Source organism: Xyrauchen texanus, chromosome 5 (assembly GCF_025860055.1).
Source record: "Xyrauchen texanus isolate HMW12.3.18 chromosome 5, RBS_HiC_50CHRs, whole genome shotgun sequence".
Taxonomy (NCBI): Eukaryota; Metazoa; Chordata; class Actinopteri; order Cypriniformes; family Catostomidae; genus Xyrauchen; species Xyrauchen texanus.
In genome coordinates this window covers 42,397,052-42,422,243 of record NC_068280.1, presented here as the reverse complement: position 1 = coordinate 42,422,243, position 25,192 = coordinate 42,397,052, and the positions used below count along the sequence as shown (strand labels likewise).

General features: G+C 36.6%; 1 protein-coding gene across 3 annotated transcripts in view; it reads left to right on the top strand.

Annotated features, from left to right (window-relative positions):
• The first annotated feature begins 390 nt into the window (after nucleotides 1–390).
• Nucleotides 391–25,192, top strand: part of LOC127643466 (bifunctional UDP-N-acetylglucosamine 2-epimerase/N-acetylmannosamine kinase-like) — a 32,896-nt gene continuing 8,094 nt past the window's right edge. Inside the window, exons 1-6 of one of the 3 annotated variants that reach the window (XM_052126250.1) lie at nucleotides 6,255–6,356; nucleotides 9,174–9,197; nucleotides 9,952–10,160; nucleotides 18,640–19,094; nucleotides 20,394–20,546; nucleotides 24,597–24,809. In XM_052126250.1, the coding sequence (XP_051982210.1) occupies nucleotides 6,327–6,356; nucleotides 9,174–9,197; nucleotides 9,952–10,160; nucleotides 18,640–19,094; nucleotides 20,394–20,546; nucleotides 24,597–24,809 (1,084 nt within the window). In that variant the 5' untranslated portion in view covers nucleotides 6,255–6,326. Of the gene's footprint in view, nucleotides 540–6,213; nucleotides 6,357–9,173; nucleotides 9,198–9,951; nucleotides 10,161–18,639; nucleotides 19,095–20,393; nucleotides 20,547–24,596; nucleotides 24,810–25,192 lie in introns of those variants that run through there. The other 2 variants (XM_052126252.1, XM_052126251.1) reach the window with 2 other exon arrangements.

Here is a 25,192-nt window from a genome sequence, read left to right as displayed (position 1 = left end):
TGAATAAAAAATGGGGCAGCTATTTAGCCTTTTTATGTTTTAAATGTATGATTTAATTTTTTTATAAATTGTTTCATCTTGTCTGTTTTAAATATTATTATTTATTTATTTTGTATTTGTATGTGTGTATACTTTCATTTTGTGTTGGACCACTGGATCTTTGCCATGTGAGGGGGGGAGGGACATATCATTTGATATAATTTGATTCTGTGTGTGTATGTTCTGTTTCTTCAATCCTGTTTATGAATCAATAAAATTCTAATATGAAAAAAGAAACGTTCAATCAGAAACGAGGCCGATACAAGCGTTGTCAGTGGGTGGCAGCAGTGAGCTGTGACGCGTCTGCCTCTCCACCAATAGAAACTGAGAAAAAAGATTATCTCTGTAGCATTAGCATTGGTAAGCATTGACACCTGGCTGATCTGCAACTGGCTCCGAACGAATAAATAAATCAGTATATCAACATTTTATGTATTCGATGTAATAAACACCAGTCTGATTTAACTCAAGGGAATGGACTGCAGATAATCACGTGAAACGTAAGTAATGTGTTGACATAGTTTGATAGCATTTTTTGGAACAGCAGCGGGGTGTGTGTGTGCACAAACTCTCACACTCACTCACACAAAGTTTTCGTCAAGTTACCTTACAGATTACTCATATGCTGCCGTTTATCTATAGCTTGATCTTTATCTAGGCACCTTTCTTTTATGTCAGTCAGTAGTGAAATAAGGAATATAGAAATAGAAAGTAATTATTCGTATGATTCTTGTATTCTATTATTATTGTAAACACATGTGGAGGCTTTTAGCTCTTAAAACAAGTATCAAAATCAGCTCATTTTCTTCCCCTCATAAAAAGTACTGTGACGGTGCCGTGTTACAGCGATGGTATCAGATGGTAATGCCATTGTACTAGGAAGTAGGTCATATACCACTGAATGATCACCATTTTATATTTTATGTTATGATAGTACATGTCCGAAACTACACTAGTATTATGGTGCCATGTCCAAAACAAACAAACTAGCAACCAGTGTTGGGTGTAATGCATTATTAAGTAATTAATTACTGTAATTAAGTTACTTTAAATTGAAAAAGTAAAGGATTACTCTTAATTTTCAGTAATTTAATTACAGTTACTTCTGAGGTAGTTGCATTAAATAATGTATAGAATTTAGAAACAATTCTATATAAAACAATAGTGAATTTAAAAAAAAAATTGAACGTCTATTGTTAAAATGTATGTTTTCTAATTTAATGCTGCCCCCTTAAATTCTTTGGCTTGTTCATGAATAATTTATTTGATTTTATATGATTTATTTGAAAGAATTAAAAGAACAGTTTCATGTCTATCCTTGCATTTATCATCTGGTCAAGGTTGATAAGGGTATTAGAAGTAATTTGTAATAAGTAATGCAATTGCTTTTCTGTTATTTGTACAGTAATCTAATTTCACTGAAGATGTAATCAGTAGTTTGTAATTAATTACTTTTTGAGAGTAACTTACCCAACACTGCAAGCACCCAGTATGGTTATTCTACTTCTAGAGAGTTTGAATTATTGCAATGAATACACACCTTTAGGCCAGGTATCGTTTAGAACGTATCTGTCACCTTTGAGTGAATGCTGGCTTATGCTCTTTTGCCTGAAGTTCATCATAACTATAAAGGAGCATTCGCAAACAAATGCGAAGTGAGCGATTCGCATGGCGCAATTACATACAAAGACAATGCAAAGATGTGAATAGACGCAAATTTGCACCGGGCGACGCGAATGAAGTGAATGCCGCGACACGATCACGCAAAATCACTTAATTTGCGTATTTGCATTTTAAACACGAGTGAGAAATCCGCATGACGCGTTGTTGCGAAAGACTATTAGCATTGAGATGGTCCGGTTGTCACTGTAGTAGCAGAAGAAATCTGGAAAAATGGATTAAAAAAAATTTGTAGCTGTGTGTGGGCACCCGGAATTGTATGACACAACGTCATACATGTACAGAGACCGGATGAAAAAGACATCGCTTGGAGGAAATTGAGTGAGGAAGTTGGACTACCTGGTAAATTCGGAAAATATGTGCGTCCACTTGATTTCAGCTATTGGTTGTACTTTACTATGAACCAAGTCGTAGAAGCCCCTAATCCTGTCCTTTTCCGGAAAAGAATGGGAATACTCACTCGCGCGTATGCGAGTTTAAATACAAATTTATAATCCAGCGGTCACACTCGCATGAGCAATGCGAGGTGAAATGTTTCTTCGCGTTGTATATGTGAATGCAGAACTAGTGTGGTTCTTTTACTTATTTGGCGGGTATATCCTATTTAAATAGTATTGAAATTCATGCTTAAAGTAAAGGAATATTATGTGTTCGTTACAATTTATTTAAGCTCAGTCAACAGCATTTGTCGCATAATGTTGTTTACCACAAAAATACATTTTGACTCGTCCCTCCTTTTCTTTAAATAAAGCATGCAAATTTAGGTTACAATGAGGCACTTACTATGGAAGTGAATGGGGCCAATATTTGGAGGGTTTAAAGGCAGAAATGTGAAGTGAGTATGAGTTTTTCGGTGTGTTTTTGATTTTATGTTTTGTGAAGCACCTTGTGCTTGATCGTGAAAAGGTGCTATATAAATATAATAATTATTAGTATTTTTCTCATACAGCTGCTGAGTGTGTGACTGAAAATTTCTGACTGCTGTAATCCACCACTTTATTTATTTCTTCTTTTGGAAAGAGTGTCATAGTGGATTTTTTTTTTTTTTTTTCTGTTGGAGCAAACGGATAAGCAAAAATTTGTTTCACCGCTATACAAGTTTATCCTGCTTTTATTTACTACTGCATTCCATATGTGAGAAGGGCACATTCAACAGCATTCTCATGCTTTGTACAATTCCTTGCTTTGACCTTAACAAAGAGTTTATTGATGAGATGAAATCCTTTCTGGCAGGTCAGAAGTGTCAAATTGCACATGAGCGTTTACTCATCCAGTGCTGTTGTATATGCGTGTCCACTGTCCAGTGTGTTGAGGTGGCACTTTGTTTTGTGCTTGTCTCTTTCTACCTGGAGACTGCACAATTTCTCTGTTTTGATCTAGGCCTAGTTAAAATCTTCTCTGTTCCTCTGAGTGGTTTCAAAGAGGTACTATATTTTATGCTCAAGTTGGTTGTTTCTTACTGCTTTTCTCAAAACAGTTGTCATTCAGATGGGAAGATGCTCTTTCATATAGTGAGGATTATTAGCAGTGTCTTTATCTCTGTGTTTTGTTGCATTATTAACCTTCAATTGAAACTCTTATTAAGCAAATTCTAAATTTGACTATTGTTTACCTCTTCCCTTGTTTACCTTTTCAAAACTATGTATTCATTGTAATTCACTTGCTCCTAAAGATTTACATTATAGCACCATTTCAGATTAATATAAAAGACTGCTTAATATAGTTAGTCTGCAAAATGACTAAATGTCAATATTTTTAAACCTTAACTAGTTAACAAAGATGGATTTCTGTAGTTTTTTTTTTCAAGTTAGTTTACCAAATTAATTTATTTTATTTGGAACTTCCCTGTAGTTGATTTCTTTGTACCTAAGGCATCATCTCTTTGAACAGTATGTAATAAAGCAATAATGTTTATGCAGAGCTAATTTAGCACACATCACTGTAATTTCGGATGCTTAAATTGAATCTTGTAGTTTAGGATGTGACAGTTGAAATGCAAACAGTGACAGATCCTCACCCACCACACCTGAGGCTTGCCACGTAACACTCGGCACACAACCACACCCTTACAGATGAAAAGAGACATGCCTGAATAAAGAGAGAATGCAGACACTTGCATGCACACAAGCCATTCAATCACAGACAGATTCAAGCTTTATCTGCTCATCACTTGTGTGTTGAGGTCATAGAATATGAGGACGTGGCTCTTTTTCTAGAGACCACAAAAAATCTCATCAAAGACATATTCAATCAGATTTTTTTTCTTAGTTTGATTTGCTTATTTGGATTGTTTCAAAGCAAAATAACTCAGAAGTTCAGAGAAATTAATCATTAATCAAGATTAAATCATATTTAAATCATATTTGGCATTAAGATCTTGTAGTAATCTTTTATTTCATTTCAACTGTTTGAGGACAGCTGCATAAGTTTGTCATTAAGCCACAATATTTAGGCTTATTATATTAATAATTAATATTATCAATAAACATCAATAGTTGCAAACATATAGGCTCCAAATAGGTTTATGGGCATTTTGCAGTAATTTTGTAGTCATGTACTCCAGCCCACAAAACACAATAATTGATTACTCGTGATGACTAAATTCAAATGTAAGTTTAAAATAGCAAATATGACATGCACATAAAATTTATATTTTGTTTAATTCAAAAACATTAACGGTTTTAAAATAAGCAAACTATGCTTTTCTTTTGTGGGAAAAATGTAATGAACAATATGCATAAAATAAAATGGCAGCGAGATTTAAAGCCAAAACATATGGCATTAGGGTAGTGCACATATATAAACTCTGAGTCTACATAAAGGCTATAACATTTAAAAAATTTCATGTATTATTCAGAAATTTTTGGAAGTGGTGAAAGATTGCTTTTTATAAAATGCACTCTAAGTTTCCAAGTTTCTCGTACCGCTTCTCATTTTCTTTCCACCATAGAAGCAGTTCCTCACCCGTTGGTTTGCATGACTCCAACAAGAACCGAATACAAATAAGAGTAGAATTCAGTAAGAATTCTAACAAGTATTGCCACACTTGGGCTGCATCTGAAAGCTTGCTGATTAATCGGTCAATGGTTTAACCAACAGCATTTTGAATAAATGGAACTTTTGAAAAAACTGGTTTCAGAATGGTTCGAAAGGCACATTATTTTCATCCTATCTCGGTTGATTTTGCTTAAAAGCACAGACGCAATGATATTTCCTTCTCTCATCCAACACCTCTACGATACACATCCACAGCGCCCTCCAGTGGACTCAGTTGTAACTTCGAGATTTGCTGAGAGATTCAGAGGGACAGTAGTGTAATTGAGATACACTGGAGAAAATTGGTCTTATTCAGTGTTGCCTACAAATCAATTTGCGACATTCGAATAGAGTTTTTATTGTCCACTAGCTGGTGGAGTATGAGTACTCGATTAGTCAATTACTCATGCACATCCCTAACTCCAGAGTTAATACATTTATAAATAATGTTAATATGAGTGATTAGTAATAATAAAAAAAACGACATGTTCAGATATTTAGATGATCAATCATGGTCTTTTGTTGTTACACTTCAGGTCAAGAAATTAATAGGAGTATTGGGTAAAAATGCCACCGAAATTCTAAATGTGAGGGCCAGAAAATGCCCTATAATTGCTCTTTTTATTTAAAATTAGGGATGCATTGATATGACATTTTTGGGCTCATATTGATATTTAAAAAATTTTGTCAGAAAAGGTGCAGTTTTACTGTTCTAACAATACATCATTTCAATTTGGATTGGCTCTTTTGAATGCATTACAGGCCAAAAATTTTAAGAGACCCACAATGAAAGATAAATAATAGGATAAGATGACTATTACTGTCTTCACTTCGAAAACATTTTTGCACTTCTGTTTTTGTAGTTTTAAACACTAGAAATCAAACTTTACAAATTAGGTTTGAACATTACAATTCATACTCCGCATTTTTTGGATTTAATTTATTTTGCTAGGTGTTTCTTTTGTATTACACATTGAATTTATTTTTTATAAACTTATAATAAATAAACCATCTTTGTTACATATCACCGCTTTCGTGATTATGACCGATATGCAGATGGTTTTAATTTGGTCAATAATTATTCTAATTGATCATATTAAAATAGATTTTACTTAATTTATTAAAGTAAATAAAAAATGCATTTAATATGATTAAAAATAAAAGCGATACAGTAAATTTATGGAGAAATGCACATTTCAATGTTCAAAGCGTGTTTTTGTATCACAGCTCTGTAAAAAGTCTTATCACATCCTCTTGATTCTTGTGGTATAAGGAAATTAGATTAAGATTAAAAGTGCACATGCTTTTCATTTTGTGTGTATGTGTATTTTGCTCCGCTCCTCCTCCCCCTTTAAAAACCCAGGCAGCCAATAGGTGCACAAGACCTGTTCTGGCCCCACCCCTTGGGCTGGTTCAGCCTGAGCGGCTTTGTGTGAAGCATGGAGTGGGCCCTTCTCCTCCTCCCTTTTTCTTTAATGGCTGTCAGAGACGGCAAATAGAGGGAAAGCAGACAGAAAGGGGTTGCGTTTGACTCAGAAATAAGCCGAAAAAAGATAACACTGCACAACACCATGCTGCCGGGACATCCTAGAAACCCACACGTGAGTCCTGTGCCATTTTGTTATTTTCTTTTGCTCGTTCTCTCTGCCTTTTTCCTTACTTCCACTGGTTGTTGTGATTATGAGCAGCCAAGAGGGAGAGTCTTGTGATGCCTTTTAGCAGGGATGATGTGTGTGTGTGTGCGTGTGCGTGTGCACGCTGGAAACATGGAGGATTTCATATGAGTTCGATGCACTTGCAATAGCATGGTGTAAGCAACGTGGCGTCTGTTATTTATTTTTATCTAGGGAAAAGTGTAGACATTTGGGCAGGTGGGCTGTGCTCTAGAATCCCTATAGTACATTGCAGGACAACTGTGAGAATGGTGTAGATTTCTCAAAAGGCCTAGCACTGCCTTATACTATGCCTCATGCTGTTGTAACCTCATTTGTGATGGGCATGTGGGAGTTGGCCCTGTGAATGAGCTCTTGATAATAGAGCACAGACACAATGCTGTCATAGAGATAATATTCATGTCATATTAAATGAGTAACTTTGTGTGCGAGTAGTCTTGTTCCTGCCCACTTTTATAATTCTTATATTGAATATCTCTGAATACTAAAAAAATAGTTGAATGTAAATATTGATACATGAATCTAAATTATCATTAGAATATGGTGAGGAAAGTCACAATATATAGATATTTGATTGTATCGACACAGGTTCAAGCATTCACGCATTCATATGTACAGTCTTGCACAATATAACCAGCTTGTGTCATTGTGACACGTCAGATGCTCAAGAGTGACAGATAAACCGGTGCAATAAAGTAAAATTCAAGATGGTGTATAAATTAGAAATATGCTGTTTGTCATAACTAATCAATCATTTATCAATTCGAGAGCACATAATTCTGCATGCCACTTTAAATTAGATTATAAGATTGTTATACACCCACTGAGCACATTATTAGGAACACTATGGTCCTAATAAAGTGCCTGACATTGTCTTCTGCTGTTGTAGCCCTCAAGGTTCGACCTGTTGTGCATTCTGAGATGCTCTTCTGCTCACCACAATTGTACAGAGCAGTTATCTGAGTAACCATAGCATTCCTGTCAGCTCAAATCAGTCTGGTCATTCTCCGTTGAACTCTCTCATCAACAAGGCTTTTGAACCGCTCACTGGACGTTTTTTGTTTTTGGCACCATTCTCAGTAAACTCTAGAGACTGTTGTGCGAGAACATTCCAGGAGATCAGCAGTTACAGAAATACTCAAACCAGCCCAACTGGCACCAAAAATAATGCAATGGTCTGAATCACTGAGATCACCTTTTCCCCCATTCGGATGGTTGAGGTGAACTTTAACTGAAGCTCCTGACCCGTATCTGAATGATAATTTATGCATTGCACTGCTGCCACATAGTGACTGATTAGAAAATCGTATGAATAAGTAGGTGTACAAGTGATCCTAATAAAGTGCTAAGCGAGTGTATTTATATTAATTAAATCTTTAAAATGTAAATTTTACTTTTGGTTTTTTATAAATTAAACAGTGCAATAATACCAGTAAGTACAGTCAGACAATACATTAAAAATACTCAAATATACAGTCATTAAATACACCTATTATGAACATGTTTTTAGATTTTGAAATAGAATTAATTTTGACATTTTATTTGGTTTTTTTGTGGTGCATAAAGTAAAAACATTCTTGGATGTACAGCTCTAACATTGTAACGAAGAAAAAAAAAACTTAATTAAAAAGCTGTATTAATGATAATATTTATGAAACCATAAAACAGAAAATATCACATATGTTGACCCTCATGACAGTGTGTCAAGATCTCCAAGTCTCTGAAATATATCATCAGTAAGTTTGACCTTTTTCTGACACAGCAACTTAAGTTCAATTGAAATACTTTTTACATTGAAAATGTATTTGAAGACTTATGTTTGGAAGTAATGATTAAGATGTGTACCCAGAAAATGCAATTACTTTTTACTTGGTTTCAACATTTTGATTTAAAATAATTAAATCAAGATTTACAGATTAGGATTTTTAAGAATGAGCGTTTTAAACTAGATTTTTAAAAGATTTTTCTTTTTTATAATCTTTGACATTATTTGTCATTGACACAGTTCAGGCCTCACATTTTCCATTTCAATAAGTCTTTAGCAAGAGCTCTCTGGTACGAATGGTTTGTCATACCATTTAGTTGAGCCTCTTATATGACATGACCAGATTTTCCAGTCATCCCCCACTTTGTGTTCTTAAGAAACCATGAATTTGCATGTAACATTCCTGCTTCTTTTAATTAGGTTGTTAGTGTTCTTATGAGTCATGTTTCATAAATATGGTATGCATAAATTACATCAAAAAATGTCTTGCTACAATGTGTACCACATATAGGCCGATGTTTAGTAATTATGATTTATACTTCATACTTAAGGCATATAACATTGGGATACATTTGCCTTAATTATTTCTTAAGGAACTACATTTTATTCCGATACAATCTCTGTGTTGCATCATGTAGGTCTACTTACTGAATAAAGAAGGACATGTAAATATTGTTTGACTTTGGCTGGTTTGGTCATTTCCCTTAATGCAATTGGACTTTGACAACCATAGTCAGTTGCATTGTTTGCTCTTTGTCTGTTTAAGCAAATTCTAAGTATTTGAATAGTCAATAATTGTCCAAATACTGTGCAGAATCAAGTGTCATGAAGTATACACTGGGTTTGAATGAGCGTATTCTAGTCACTAGTCAGGCAATTTGCTCTCTTTCCAGATTCATAGTTTTACTTTACTTTTTAAAGTGACGTAGCTACATCTGCCTCTTCTTTCTTTTCTTTCTTATTCTGCTTTCATGCCTCAGAGTGTTCAGGTCAGGAATACTCATGTAAGTACAATCCTCTCAATTTGGCAACCCTGGCATGAAAGTTATAATCTGATTTAGCCTACTACAAATCTGTTTTTATTGTTTTCATTTTGTTCAACATTAAAATAAATGTTACTGGTCTTGGATGCCTTTTTTGTCAATGCAGACTTCTGGCTGTGATAAAATATGCAATATAGTTATAGCTATGCATAAGAATGGCACTTAATGAATTTCCTTAATATAATGTTTGGAAATTTTTTATTATCATGTACTAACCATTTTATACAAGCAATAAGACACTCCACTGTGTGTCGTCCATGACCGCATTCGCAGTATAGCATGTCTTTGAGTACCTTATTGCTTATGTATAGCACACTTCAAATCAGATACCCTAGTCATAATCCAACAACAGTGAATGTTACTGTGTTGGATTATTTTATTTGGTTGATTCGGTCCACTGCCAAGGTGTGAATGATGATCATTATCTTTGTAGTTTGTGTTTGCCTATCCATATAAATAACCTCTCGTACCTTTTAGACCTCATCTAAAGGACTTTATAACACTTTGTAGGTGTGTTCCAGAGAGATGGGTGAAAATAAATGGATATAACAACCACTTGCAAGTGTTTATACTGTCTAAGTTTTATCAATTGATTTTTTTAAATAAATTAAAGGTGTCGGCAAGCATGTTGTGGGCTCTGAATAGAGTTATACTGAAAGCTGATCTTTCAGAATATTGTACACACATGCTAAAAGTTGCTATTTTCCTCACATAGGAGTTGTACTATCTGAAGACCCGACGTGCACAGGAGAAGATGGATCGACAGGAGAATGGGCTGAAACGTCAGCTACGCGTTTGTGTAGCTACCTGTAACAGAGCGGACTACTCCAAACTCGCCCCCATCATGTTCGGCATCAAGGCACGCTCTGATATCTTTGACCTGGAGGTGGTGGTGCTGGGTTCACATCTCATTGACGATTACGGGTAAGACCTGCAACTGGTTACATGGGGCATGATGTCTTTATTTTAGAATCAAAGTTGAAGTGTCATTTTATTCGAGGTTAACATCCATCCATCCTAGTTTAAAATGCAGAGACCACCATTAGTAAGCCATTCGTGGGTTGATTTTAGAGGTTTGACCGATAGTGGATTTTGCCAATAAGTCAACCGGCAGATAGCTTAAAAATAAATAAATAAATAATTATGGAATGATAAAACGTTTCTTAGTCTCTCCTTACTATAACGGGCACAGACATTTCGGCTACAAAAGTGAAAATGAATGAAATCCCAAAAGCAGTTTATTGTGCAAACAAAATTCCAATAATAACCAGAAAAAATAAGATTTGGTGCCTAACACTGGGCTTTTAACCGTAAACAAGCCCAAAATGACTGAGACTTGGCTCTGTTACAATGCTCTATATGTAGCCTATAGCCAAAAGTACATTTCCCTGGTCAAAAATAAAGTCACATACTCTTAATATTTAGTTGGACCGCCTTTAGTTTTGATTACAGCATGCATTCATCTTGGCATTGTTTTGACAACCTTATGCAACATCACAACATTTATTTCCATCCAGAGTTGCATACATTTTTGGCTGAGATCTTCATGACGTATTTACAATGGGAGAGTCAAACCACTTCGTAAAGTGTTCTCCAGCACATCCCAAAGACTTTCAATGGGGTTAAGGTTAGGACTCTGTGGTGGCAAATTCATGTGTGAAAGTTATTCTTCATGCTCCCTGAACCACTCTCTCACAATTTGAACCCGATGAATCTCGGCATTGTCATTCTTTTCCACGACCACGGGATACGTCTTCAAACATGGTTGTTTAAGAAATGAGAAGCTACACACTGCATCAGTTAGGGTTTAAAGAATTGTTGCCAGCTGAAAGATATTAATCACTGCAAAAATGATCCAATCATAGGCTCTTAATTATCTGGTTATTTTAACTCTTTCCGCCAAACACGGAATTTTCCGTGTTTTATGAAAAAACGCTTCCCCGCCAAACACGGAATTTTCCGTGTTTTATGAAAAAACGCTTCCCCGCCAAACACAGAATTTTCCGTGTTTTAGGTGTTATACGGTAAGGAAGACCCCTGCGCATGTTTTGAAAGAGTATGCAACTCTTTGATCAAAGAAACAGACTGCGATCGTCTCAAACATGAAGAAGTGGAGTATTGAGAAGCTCAAAATATCAGACATAAACATGCCTTTTTATCAGCTTTTTGTCTGAAATGTTGTTTTTTTGACAAAACCTACCTCTGTTCAAGTCGCAATAAAAAAAGAACAAATGAAGATAAAATAAAATCTTTTTTTTTTTGCCTAAAAGCAGAGGCTCAGATCTTTATTGTGATATATAGCATCTTCATATATTCATGGAAGAAAATATTCTGCGGGCCATTAAAATTTAGCGAAAATCGTCAAAAATCCTGGCGGTGGCTGGCAACTTTTTTTAAAAAACGCTGGCGGGGAAAGAGTTAATCCAAATGTTTTTTTTTGGCCAGACAGTGTATACTTCGGTTTTCAGGGTCAGCATAGAGTCAAACGCTAGCCTTTCAGTGTACTTAATTTAACTGTGCACATAATCATGCATGCTACGACTGCTGTGAGATACTGGACTATTCATCTTCAAGAGTTTAGACCCATAAAGATGTCTTTATATTCCTTGAGTAATACAAATGCAGGTATCTCCTCACACACGCGCTCTTGATGTTCATATCCACTGTTGTTGTTTCCACATTCGAGACGAATGTTCTTTACTGGCAAATACATCTTCTTGCAATTCTTCGTGTCAGTAACAGCTCAACTGTGCGTGTTTACACCTTGTAGACCCACTATGTAGTGCAAATAAGAGCACAACTGTGCCCACCCACTTTCTCTGCTGTGTCGGTTCAGAAGTATATTTCACATAAACTTTCCCCATTGACTTTTCATAAAATCCTTCATAAAAGAGTTCTAAACTAGGGATGCACCGATGCCACTTTTCTCTTCTGATTCCGATATATAAAATCTCAGTATCGGCCGATACCGAAGTGATACCAGTGTTGTTGTTTTTTTTTTTGCATAATCAGTTTAGAATATCGTTACATATTACAGAGTATATATATAAATGTATAGCTTATTAAGAAACACTTTATTATTAACTAGTCTACTGAACAGTGGGGCAGCAAAATTAAGAGTAATTCTAGTCTTAAGTATTTATTTTTTTTTTTTTTTTATGTAATTTTAAAATTGTGTCTGGGTTTTAAAGGAATCTGATTTATTTTTTGTTCAGTTTAGTTGTAAGATATCAGTTCACTTTTCATTCAGTTATTTTTATAATAACTAAACAAAATAACTAAATATTGTTATATATTTTTAAACTAATAATAATAATAATAATAAATGATTATTATTGACTAAGAATTTTAAATACAACCGTAATATTTCTAAATCGTGCACCTTTAACTTTGAAACCCTCTGGCTGTTAATTTGACATTCTGAACTCTCCAGGAAGTCCTTTTTGTGTCTGTTTGTTGGCAATTTCACAGTAGTTTAATTGGCTTCTTATTAAAATTTGTTAAAGTCCACCTCCGGTGCATTCTAAATGCATATTATAAGTGAACCGGACTATTGCGCATCTACATCTGAGATGCTGTTCTTGAGTAGCTCTGAAATATTGTGTACCGCTTGAAGGATAAAAATAGCCTTGTGTGTGTGTGTGAAAACGTGCTGGTGCTGCGAGTGCATTTTATATATTTACTTATTAAACAGCCTTTTGAGATTCACAGAGCTATCACACGTCGTTATGTGGCTTTGAATAAAATGCACAAGTCATATGAACTACTTGTTTTTATGGTTCTTTTATGTCATTTTTGGAGCTTTACAGTAACGATCTTGACCAACACACAGTATTGGACTTGGATCGTTCTCGTCGGACCATATAAAAACGTCAGTATCGGAGCCTATACCGATCCAGGTATTGGATTGATCATCCCTATTCTAAACCATGAACCAAATCAAGCAGCTCTGAGTTGATTCGCAACATTAAAACTTTCATTTGTAGCAAAAAAGTATTTGAAAATCGGATTAAAAGACATAAGTTCTCTGTGTACATATCATCTTTCACAAGTGCACAAGCTACAGTTCCATAAAGCATTGCGAATTACTTAATCGGATTAAAAAAAACAAAAAAAATGGATGGAAGCATATAAAACTAAAATTTTAGGTTGTTGATTATAAGTAAAGAAACAATATATATTATGTTTATTGCAAAATATTCCAAAATATGGCCATTCTACCAAATTGGTGCAAACTGCGGTCCCACAATAAAAATAATTATTAAAATAAAATATATGAATGCCATAAGAATATGTGTGACAGGGCGGAGGGTGGGGCCGGGTCGTGATTATACACACCCGGTCCCTTATCAGGCTAATCAAGCCTCCGAGAGGGATAAAGGCCGACTGCGGAGGATGGTGCGGGAGAGAGAGATCGTTTACGGACATGTCCCTCATGTGTGTGTTTGTGTCTTTTGTTTTATTGTTTTTAATGATAAACTGTCTTTTAAGTTTATCATTAAAATATAATTTATTTTGACAAGCCGGTTCTTGCCTCCTCCTTTCCATTGAACTGCTTTACACTGGTGCTGAAACCCGGGAAGGAGGAGGGATACGCCATAGTAGAGTTCTCGCCACTACCGTCCACCCCAAAGGAGCAGCCGCGTCCATCTACCAGGGGGCGAGGAGCACGGCCGCCTGAAAGTGGAGGACAGGCCGCCGACCGCGAGGGGAGAAGGGGCTCCTAACCGACCGCCTGGAGCGGTCAAGGCCGCTGCCAGGGCGGAGGAGTCCCCTACCAGCCGCTGAAACGCACGGGGTCTGAGACTGCCGACCGCGAGCAGGTAGGGGCTCGCTGCCGACCGCCTGGAGCGGGAGAACCACTGCCAGGGCGGGGAGATCCCTTCTGTTCCCCGAGATCGCGGCGGGGCGTTCCGTCCGCCAGGGGCTGTAGTACTGCCTCTGATCTGCACGGCTGTTGTCTGTTAGAGGGTGGAGGAGTGGCAGAGGAACAAGCCATGGTGTATTGGAGAACTGACGAGTAAGGTGTTTTTTTTTTCTCTCTCTCTCTCTCGTTCTCATTTAAATTTTACAGTGTTTTTTGGGGGGTACTACACTGTTACAGGAAGTACCCCCCCAGTTTTATTATTTCTGTTTCCCTCCCCTTCTCCCCACCCTCATCCAGGTAGACAGGAATGACCTGCCGGTAGACGGGGCAAAAGGCATGCCCCTCATCAGGGAAAGAGGAGGGGGTGGGGTGTACGTCATGCCAGGGGCTCCCCAGCCTGTGAGAACGAGGGAGGGATGTGACGGGGCAGAGGGCGGGGCCGTGTCGTGATTATACACAACCCGGTCCCTTATCAGGCTAATCAAGCCTCTGAGAGGGATAAAGGCTGACTGCGAAGGATGGTGCGGGAGAGAGAGAGATTGTTTACGGACATGTCCGTCATGTGTGTGTTTGTCTCTTTTGTTTAAGTTTATCATTAAAATATTATTTATATTGACAAGCCGGTTCTTGCCTCCTCCTTTCCATTGAACTGCTTTACAATGTTATGATCTATTAAAACCAAAGGCATAAGATGATAATAATAATAATCTAAATATTTACAAAATCATAATTCATACAGTAGTTGCTATTAGGAGGTTGCTGTCCAAACCATCATCCTTAAATTTAAACATATCAAAATAATATGTAAACATTTTTTTAATTTTTTTCAATGTTGTTTTTTAAAAGATTTATTTTATTTTAAAGGAAATTATTTGGATTCTATTGATGGTTTAATTTTAAATTAATAAAAAAAAAAAAAATGACATTTATTTAAAAATGTCTGAGTAGTTCAATCCCATAATTTAAGAAAATGTGCTCTAAAGTCACAAGTCACAAGATCAACTTTTTGGGGTTTTCTGTTTTTATGTAGGTACAGCTGTTTAAAACACATGACTATTTCCTAATAATCATAAACTAAAATTAACATGAGCTAAAATTATATGATTATTTTAAGCAGTGACAATGTTTTCTTCAACATCTCATTTTAAGGAAATTATTGCAAACAGCAGGAAACCGATGGAGTGCATACTCCAGGTAGGGAAGGAGGTATTGCCCCAAGTGAAGGAGTTCAAGTACCTCGGGGTCTTGTTCACGAGTGAGGGGACAATGGAGCGGGAGGTTGGCCAGAGAATCGGGGCAGCGGGGGCGGTATTGCATTCGCTCTATCGCACCGTTGTCACGAAAAGAGAGTTGAGCCGAAAGGCAAAGCTCTCGATCTACCGGTCAATTTTTGTTCCTACCCTCACCTATGGTCATGAAGGCTGGGTCATGACCGAAAGAACTAGGTCGTGAGTACAAGCGGCCGAAATGGGCTTCCTCAGAAGGGTGGCGGGCTTCTCCCTTAGAGATGGGGTGAGGAGCTCAGTCATCCGTGAGGAGCTCGGAGTAGAGCCGCTGCTCCTTTGCGTCGAAAGGATTCATTTTAGGTGGTTTGGGCATCTGGTAAGGATGCCCCCTGGCCGCCTCCCTAGGGAGGTGTTTCAGGCACGTCCAGCTGGGAGGAGGCCTCGGAAGACCCAGGACTAGGTGGAGAGATTACATCTCCACACTGGCCTGGGAACGCCTCTGGGTCCCCCAGTCAGAGCTGGTTAATGTGGCTCGGGATAGGGAAGTTTGGGGCCCCCTGCTGGAGCAGCTGCCCCCGCGACCCGACTTCGGATAAGCGGTTGAAGATGGATGGATATTGCAAACTTTGAACAGTTGCACATGCATAAAATATAACAAGTGGGATTAAAACCCCAAAAACCCAATTTTTTTTAAATTTATGCTCAAAATAAGCTAAGTTTGTTATAGACTTTGTGGGATACATTTGTGAACAAAGTACTCCAAGTCAGACAGCTAAGGTTTAATACTAATATATTGGTTGAGCTTTAATATTTTTTTTTACTAAAACCACTTGATTTATTATTTTAAAATACTTTTCATGTGTATGGAATACAAGATGTATGACTATGCAGTCCTTAACTTCAATGACAATTCAAGAGTACTGTTTGTCCTTCCAAATACGAATGATAGAAACAATTGTTATGTCTTTAATAATTAATCACTACATTATATCAAATTTTGTCACGTTTGTGTTTGTAATATTTTCAACATTAAGATTATGCAAAATATTTTAGGGAATATGGCACAACCTTTCAAACAAAATGTCATGTGCCGAAACCGTGAATTTGCCACCGAAAGACCTAATGTCATTTCATAAATGAAGGGAAATTTAGTTATTAACTAAATGTTTATGATAATGATTAATTAAATATATATTTAGTTTCATGAATCATTAACTCAAATCAGTATAATTTTTTTTTTTATGTTTACATTTTTTACAAATATAATATTTTTATTATTTGGCTGTAAAAATATTTTATAAACATTCATAAAAATAATGTTTATAGGGGGAATGGAAACAAATTCTTAATAGATAAATATAATGCTTTTTATTTTGGTGTATTTCTATGTTTTGGTAGTAAAATATTTTGGGAAAAGAAAAACATAACATAAAGTCTGAAACTCTAATATGAAACCTAATTTTTCCTTTACTAGATATTTGTTCCTAAGATATGGTACAATACACTGTATATGTGGACAAAGTTTTCTTAGGAAAAACTTTTTTTACAATTATTTTCCACCTTTGAGCTTGCACCAATTCGGTAGAATATGCCATATACTAATAAATAAGTAGTTTGTGGGTGAAGGAAGATGACACTAATGCGTCACTCCGAGTGCATCATGAAAGTGGGCTGTGTTTTCCAAGATTTTTTTGTGCGCTCGCTTGGCCGTGGTTCTTTGATTGGTGGATCTTTCACTGCTGTGCCATGGGTTGAGTAGTTGTTTACCAGGAATTCCACTGTTAAACGTGCCTTTTTTTTAAACAAAGTTTAAATAACGCTGACTGATGGCTTCAACAGAAGCATATGCCATGGATTAACAACCTTAGAGCGCACTGTAGGTGTGTCTTTAAAGGTTTATAAGTTATTGTTAAAAATGAATGGAATTTTTAACCTGACTGTTGCGCTCATTTCCAGGTGCATGCTCATTCTGCACGTTCAGTGCTTGAGCACTCTGCTGATAATCTTGTATGCAGATGCCTAGAATTTGCCTCTGGACTTGAATATTTACCAAATCTAGCATTTTATAGCCTATTGTGGCAAGGTGGAGGGCGGGGCCGGGTTGTGATTATACACAACTGGTCCCTTATCAGGCTAATTAAGCCTCCGAGAGGGATAAAGGCCGATGGCAGACGGTGGTGTGACGAGAGAGAGATAGTTTATGGACGTCCGTCATGTGTGTTTTGTCTTAAGTTAATCATTAAAATATTTATATTATCAAGCCGGTTCTCGTCTCCTCCTTTCCATTGAACTACATTTAAACATATTCATCAGATAAATAGTTTTTTGTGTGTGTCACCAGATGAGGTATAAAAAATTACCGTCATATGTTTTTGTAGATAATAGATAGCTCCAAAAAACAACTGTCGGCACCGATTAATCATTAAAACTGATATAACAGGCTGCCTCTAGTTTATTTTCCCCAAAACCTGGGAGCTGTGGCCCACTATCAAGACATTGCTCTGTTTGCTGGAGTATCCCAACTAGCTTTACACAGCAATATTATTTCAACCAATGGCAAGAGTTTGGGGCAGAACTACCTGTCAGATGTATGTTCTTGAAACCTGTTTGAAAACCATAATTATTTTTGCAGAGTAATAGCCTGTGTTCTATTTTACTGTTAAAAGTCATAAGCCATAGCTCCAGTAATCATATATCTTTAAGTTCTGGTGTGAGAGTGTCATAACATGAATAAGCACAATATCTCACTGTTGCCATGGAAATGTTGGAATGTAGCTCTTGCTGGTGGGAGTTTTGTCCTCTCAGTGGGCTGCTGCTGGCGGCTAGAAGCCATTGTCTTTTATCAATGAAGCCAAACCAGTCAGAAGTCTTCTTTTTTCCTTGGGTCATGAAAACTGGGATCAATTAGACCTTGTGTTTTCAGTGCAACCTTTACCTCTTCTAAAGGCATATGCAATGCATTCTGGCACTGTTAATGTGTTTATGGGATCAGAGTAAACATGTGTCAAGGAACAATTGTGTTTATCAGATTTCCATCCAAGACTGTTATAAGCGATTATACCTAGTGCATTTTATAAATTTATTTTGAATAGACGCCAGTATGATTCACGATATTGTGAAATGTAGGCAATCTCTTCTTATTCAAGAAGTTGCCTGTTTAAGTACATTTTTGTGAGGACAAATATCTTAATTCTATGTCATACAGTGACATTCTTGAGAATTGCGTGCAATTAATTTTGTTTTAGTGCAAAGTTTTTTCGCTCTGCTTGACCTTTTAAACATTTTATGTTTTTTTTTTTTTCATCCTTAGAAACACCTTCCGTATGATTGAACAGGATGAGTTTGATATCGGCTCCAAGTTGCACACCATAGTTCGTGGTGAGGATGAAGCTGCCATGGTGGAGTCGGTTGGTCTTGCTCTTGTAAAGCTTCCCGATGTCCTACAGCGTCTTGCCCCTGACATTATGCTCGTTCATGGTGATCGTTTTGATGCCCTGGCCTTGGCAACGGCAGCGGCTCTGATGAACATTCGAATTTTGCACCTGGAAGGTGGAGAAGTGAGTGGAACCATTGACGATTCCATTCGTCATGCCATCTCCAAACTGGCACACTACCACGCTGTCTGCACATGCTCGGCCGAGAGACACCTCATTTCCATGTGTGAAGACCATTCTCGAATCTTATTGGCTGGCTGCCCGTCATACGACAAGTTGCTAACTGCCCACCAACGAAATGATTACGCTGATATCATCAAGTCCTGGCTCGGTAAGTAGATGGGGATTTCTAGAGCAGATCTGTGAGACCTGAAGAATACTTAATCCTCTGATCAAAACATTTTGATGATCATTATTATTAATGGAATTGTTAAAATACAACGTAAGGTCTATTGGCAGCAGTTGTGGCATACTGTCAATTTCCACAAAACAAGTAAAAACTACTTTTACAGAAAGGCACTTACAATGAAAGTCTATTGGGCAAGGGATTACACTTTGATAAATGTTAAAATACACAAAATTTCAAAAGTATAGTGTTCCCTCCCTCTCGTCATCATCACCCCACCTCTTTTGGCCGTCCTTCATCTAGGCTCACAACAGGAGTGGGCTAAAGATTAGGAGAGGTGCTATTTTATGAGTCTCATTTGGACAGCGGATAATGAGGCACACCTTTTGTCAGTGGAGCCTCATCAACACTGCCATAAAAATGGACAGATGCCACCGCCCCTCGTGTCGTGGACCATGGAGGGGAGTGCGTGCGTTCATTGGACCCTGTCCACGTCCTGGATCATTCCTGTCAACACTCCCCTTTCCTACACAGAGCCCTGTCACCACAAAGACGCCAGGTTCCCTTTTTTATTTTGGACACTTAATACATTTATGGTCACTTTTATTCCCCTTTTGGACATATTCTGTTTATTATTTCCAAGAAATGCCTTTCCGAGGCCTGACGCCATGCCTGTTCACCCTCACATCTCTTGCTCACCCTGCCGTAATAGCCACAAGATGTAGTCATATAAAGCTGTGAAAAACCTTGGAACTTGCACAAGGAGATCAAAAAGGAATGCGATATAAATATCTGCAAAGTACTTTTTCATGGTGTAAACTTCACCCACAGGAATGGCATATATAATGCATAACCAGAAGTTCATAAGCCATTAATCTGGCCGCTAAGAAAATTAGAAAATTACACAACTCCAATAACACAGCAGAATTTTACAAAGTTATTTAAAAAAATTTGAGCAGCACATTTCTGCTCTGAAACCCTCTGGAATGCCTTGCCCCTTATGCTTCCATCGTAAGTGCATGACCGTAAACGCGAAGAACGAGCCAAAATTATTTTCTGCTGTATTTGACTGCATTTCACAGAATGGTTGTGAAAGAGCTTAGCTTATTTTAAACCTGGAAAACTTGCGTTAAAAACTGCACATTTTAAAACATTTAAAAAATCTGTTTTGATACCAAACAAAGCTAAATGTGTTTTAAAAGTTTGGTACATGGTTACAATTATGAACTCACTCACTGTCTCTCTGTGTATGTGTATGTGTTTATTTTGTTCTTTCTTAAATAGGAGATCACGTGAACGAGCAAGACTACATCATAGCCCTGCAGCATCCTGTTACCACAGACATCAAGAATTCCATTAAGATCTATGAGTTAATGCTGGACGCTCTCATCTCCTTTAACAAGAGAACTCTCATACTCTTCCCCAATATAGATGCAGGTCAGTTGTTTTTTGTTTATTTCTCTCAAATTTTTCTCCAATCCATCTCAAAGACTTCAGAACATCTTCAGCATGCCTGCCATCAACATGTGTCAACAAAGTGACGTAGTAAGTGATGTAGACAAAGCTGACTAATGGAGATAGATGTTAATATCAGTTACCAACGGGGCAAAAGAAAATCTGCTTTCAGTTTGTTTCTGCAGATGTTTATTTCCACAATAAAAGCTTTATGTGGCTTAATCAGTTCATGTCCTGATGTGCAAGATTATTTTGCAAGATTGTTTTGTTGGAATAAAGCCAAAGTCTGTTTCCGGAATCCAGAGGTGTATAGTAATGAAGTACAAATACTTTATTACTGTACTTACAGTATTTTAATATTTGTACTTTTGTATAAATATTTTTTTGTACTTTTACTTTCACTTCAATACATTTTGAAGAGAAAATTGATACTTTTACTCTGATAAATTTCTCCAGACCCTTTTGTTACTTTTGCGACTGAACACCGTAAAACAAATAACAGCGGTACATGCAAAAATGATCGGCAATAGTGATGTGCAATTCATTCAAGAATCATTTGAGTCAAATCTTTTAAATTTGATTCCTTTGAACTGAACAAAAAGATTCAAAAAGTGGTCTGAATGATTCGTTTTGCAAATCAGGAATCTGAATCAAAATCACAATCGAAGCGCGCAGCAAATTACATTTTCCGTCATCTGTCTCCACTGGGGAAAACAAGAAACTGCTCATGAGAATTTAATAATTTATTTTTTTTACTAATTAATTAGCTTTTTCTAGGCTTAAACATTATGAAAGCTGCTAAATAATGAAGTTATGTGGGATCAGTCTCCCACCTTTATAGGAGACCTGTTCATATAAAAGTCAAACACATGCTTTTACATTTTACATTTAAACAAGGTATGATGCTTCTGAATAATTACCAGTGTCCAAAAATATTTATTTTATATTAAATGTGAATGGTTTTCCTAAGCAAAACTATTTTTCTGGTGGTTGCTTAAGTATTATATTTGCTTTGTAGCACATTTATGCTACAGTATGTGGTAACTAGGGTTTTCTGGATGGTTGCTAGGGCATGCTATGCAGTTGTCATGGTGATCTCGGCGGTGTGTTTTGGCACATTGCTACAGTATGTGGTTGCCAGGTTGTTACTATGCTGTTGCTAAGTTTTTTTCTCTGTATTTTGCACATTGCTCTGCAGTTGACAGTGCTAGGTGGTTGTCAGGTTGTTGCTATGCTATTGTTAAGGTGTTTTAACTGTGTTTCAACACATTGCTATGCTGTTGCTAGGGTGTTCTGGGTTGATGCTGGGTGGTTGTTTATTGGCCCAAATGAAAAGAGCCCACTCCCACAATTCACTGTTCTGGTCACTAATATGACTCAACCCCCTCCTTCGGTGTTCACATTTTTATGGAATGCATCATTTAAAGAGATAGTTCATTTAAAAATGTAAATTCTCATAATTTTTTCACCCTCATTTGATCGAAGATGTGTATGACTTTCATTTTTTTTCTGCAAAACACAAACAAAAAAAGATTTTCAGAAGAATATTGCTGCTATGTAGGTCGATTTAATGTAAGTGAATAGTGGCCATACCTTTTGAATCTCCAAAAAGCACATATATGCAGCATAAGTGTAATCCATATGACTCAAGTGGTTTCACCAATGTCTTTTGAAAGGATCCAATTGGTTTTGGGTGAGAATAGACCAAAATATAACTCCTTTTTCGACTATAAATCTTGACATTAACAGTCTCTTTGGCGATCAGGATTTCAAGCTTGATTACGCATCCTATAGCACCATCTAGGGCTCTGTGCATGCGCCAAGCACTAGAAAGTGAAATCAAGCTTGAAATCATGATCATGTCTAGAGATTGCAATGGCAAGATTGCAAAGCTCCATCCCCTTTCCACCTATCATTTATTGAAACTAAGATGCAAAATTGGGATTAATCAGAATTATTCATGGTTAAAGTCACAAACAAAATTATATCTAATATAATTTGTGCAAAGACTGCTTTATTCTCAGGGTCAAATGAGGGCAGATTATGTGGTTAAGCTATATTTTGACGTTTTTCTTGACTGAAACTTTGAATAACATTTTAAGTGAGCTTTTGGGGCGAAAAGTACAACAGGAAGGCCTAATTACTCCAAATTCATGACGCATTTGCAAGATAAACTGCCGACGGAAGGTCTATTCATGTGGAGCCAGAAATATGCCAAAACAATTTGAATTTGAATTGTGTAAATTTGAATTATAGACTTTTGAATTTGAACTATAAGTGTGATTTTTGCCAAATGTAATATTACGTTGTATTTTAAATAGGTTTGAATTTATAATTTTTTAAACTCTAATCCTGAACATTTCATATTTAACCAAATTGAATTTTTATGGCACAGTTTTATAAATATGTATTTTCAAACAGCAAATGTTTGGTTCTGAATGCTTACACTGCAAATATCCCGTTTAAAAAAATACAGCTTCAAGTTTTCAAGATGAAGAAGAAAGTCAGAACACCAAATTCAATATTCTAAATTTCAAACCTCAGAAATTCAGATCTACAGAAAGTGGGTCAGAGATCAAGCTTCCGTGTTCCACAGGGAAGAGTAGAGGGTCTCGGAAAAGTCGAACGGAGCATTTTGGCCAATTACAAAATAATATTAAATTTGGTGAAAATCACACTTATAATTCAAATTCAAAAGTCTATCATTTAAAATTACACAATTGAAATTGTTTTGGCATATTTCTGGCTCCATATATTCACGGCAAGACCGAAAAATGTAAAACAAATTCACCCATGTATAGTTGTTGCCTTTGTTCTACAATCATTTATTCTGGTGCATGGATCAATGGTCATTGCATGAGATTTATATCTTTAACCTAGTTAAGGCATTTATTTACCTTATTTGGCATAACTTTCATTGTTCATTTCATGTTTTGATGCATTTTGAGAAATATTGAATCTGTGTATTTTGTGTGAGTGAGATGAATAATGATTGCTGTTGCATACATCCTGTGTCTTCTCTCTTTATATTTATACACATGCATTTTGCTACGAGTATATTCCAAACAAACTCTCCAGCCCAGCTGTTCTTTTTGAATGCCTGGATAATGTAACACAAAGTCCAGTTATACACACATTGTACAATGTTCATTTAGTAAAACATTTTTTTCATAAAATATGATGCATGATATTAAAAATAATATAAAGAAAAACAGCCTTATGGTCTTTTTTAATTATTGCATATTTGTAATGATTTCCGGATTTCTTGTGCATGGTGAGAAAGAGCACTGTTACATGAATACTTCGTGCTGTTTTATCCTTGCAATAAAAATAGCAGTTAGGGTCAGCAATTTGTTTGGCTACACTCGTAGTGAAGTATTGCATGTAAAGAGTCTTTTTATGTGATATTTTACTACAAGCTTAGTCCAAACAAACTGACGATTCTCACTATGTTAATGCCAGGATAAAACAACAGGCACAGTGATATAAACATGAAATAAGGTACATTAAAACAAAACACCTGATATATTATATGAGTTATTTGCACATAAATATGTAAGTACATTAATATTATAAAAAGAAAAAAATTGGATTATAGCTTCTATATTATTTATGTACTGCATATTTTCATTGAATTCAGAGTTTTGTGCGTGAGACAAGTAAAAGAGCACAGCACCTCTGTGTTTGCCTGTTGATTAGCACCACCAACACGCTGGATTGTGCAGCAGCGCAGTGACTGGAAAAATTGCAAAAAGCTCTTATCTCATTGGTCAGTCAGTTTTCATTGCAGTCCAAAGAAAAAAAAAAGTCTGACTGCTCTCTGTTAAAAAAAAAAAAAAAAAAGATTGTCATCGGATGATTTGTCGGACCCAATGTGAAAAGCGCCATGGGAATGAATTGTTCCTAAAAAAAATTGTGTTCAGAACTAACATTTGCCCCGAAAATGTGGGTCTTTGTGTGAATAGTTCTGTAGACTGGAATATGGCCCTTTCAACATTAACACCTAAGCTGCTCTGTCTTTGTCTCATGAAGGCAGTAAAGAGATGGTTCGTGTGATGAGGAGAAAGGGAATCGAACAGCACCCAAACTTCTGTGCAGTGAAGCATGTTCCGTTTGATCAGTTTATCCAGTTGGTTTCCCATGCCGGCTGTATGATCGGGAACAGCAGTTGTGGAGTTCGGGAGGCCGGAGCATTCGGGACTCCTGTTGTTAACCTGGGTAATCGCCAGACAGGTCGAGAGACTGGTAAGATAAGATATGAATAATACCTTTTTGATCTATAAAGAGAAATTTAGGTGTTACAGCAGCTAAGATTTGATCATATGTTCAGTGCTCATTATAGTGTTTATTCAGTGGTGTGGAGAACTCTTTCAGTTGATAATTCTGCTAATGGATAAATGAATTGCTGACAAAGGTGAAACTTGGCTAAGTGTAGAACTTTCTATCATCATTTAGTTACCCTCACACTAATGTTCCAAACGTATATAATTTTCTTTCATCTGTGGAACGCAAAAGGAGATGCTCTTATTCATACAATAAAAGAATCACATGTGCATTCATTCCAAAACATTCAAAACGCATTGTGTGGCGATCAGTTGTGAGATGTGCGAGAACAAATAATGTTTGAC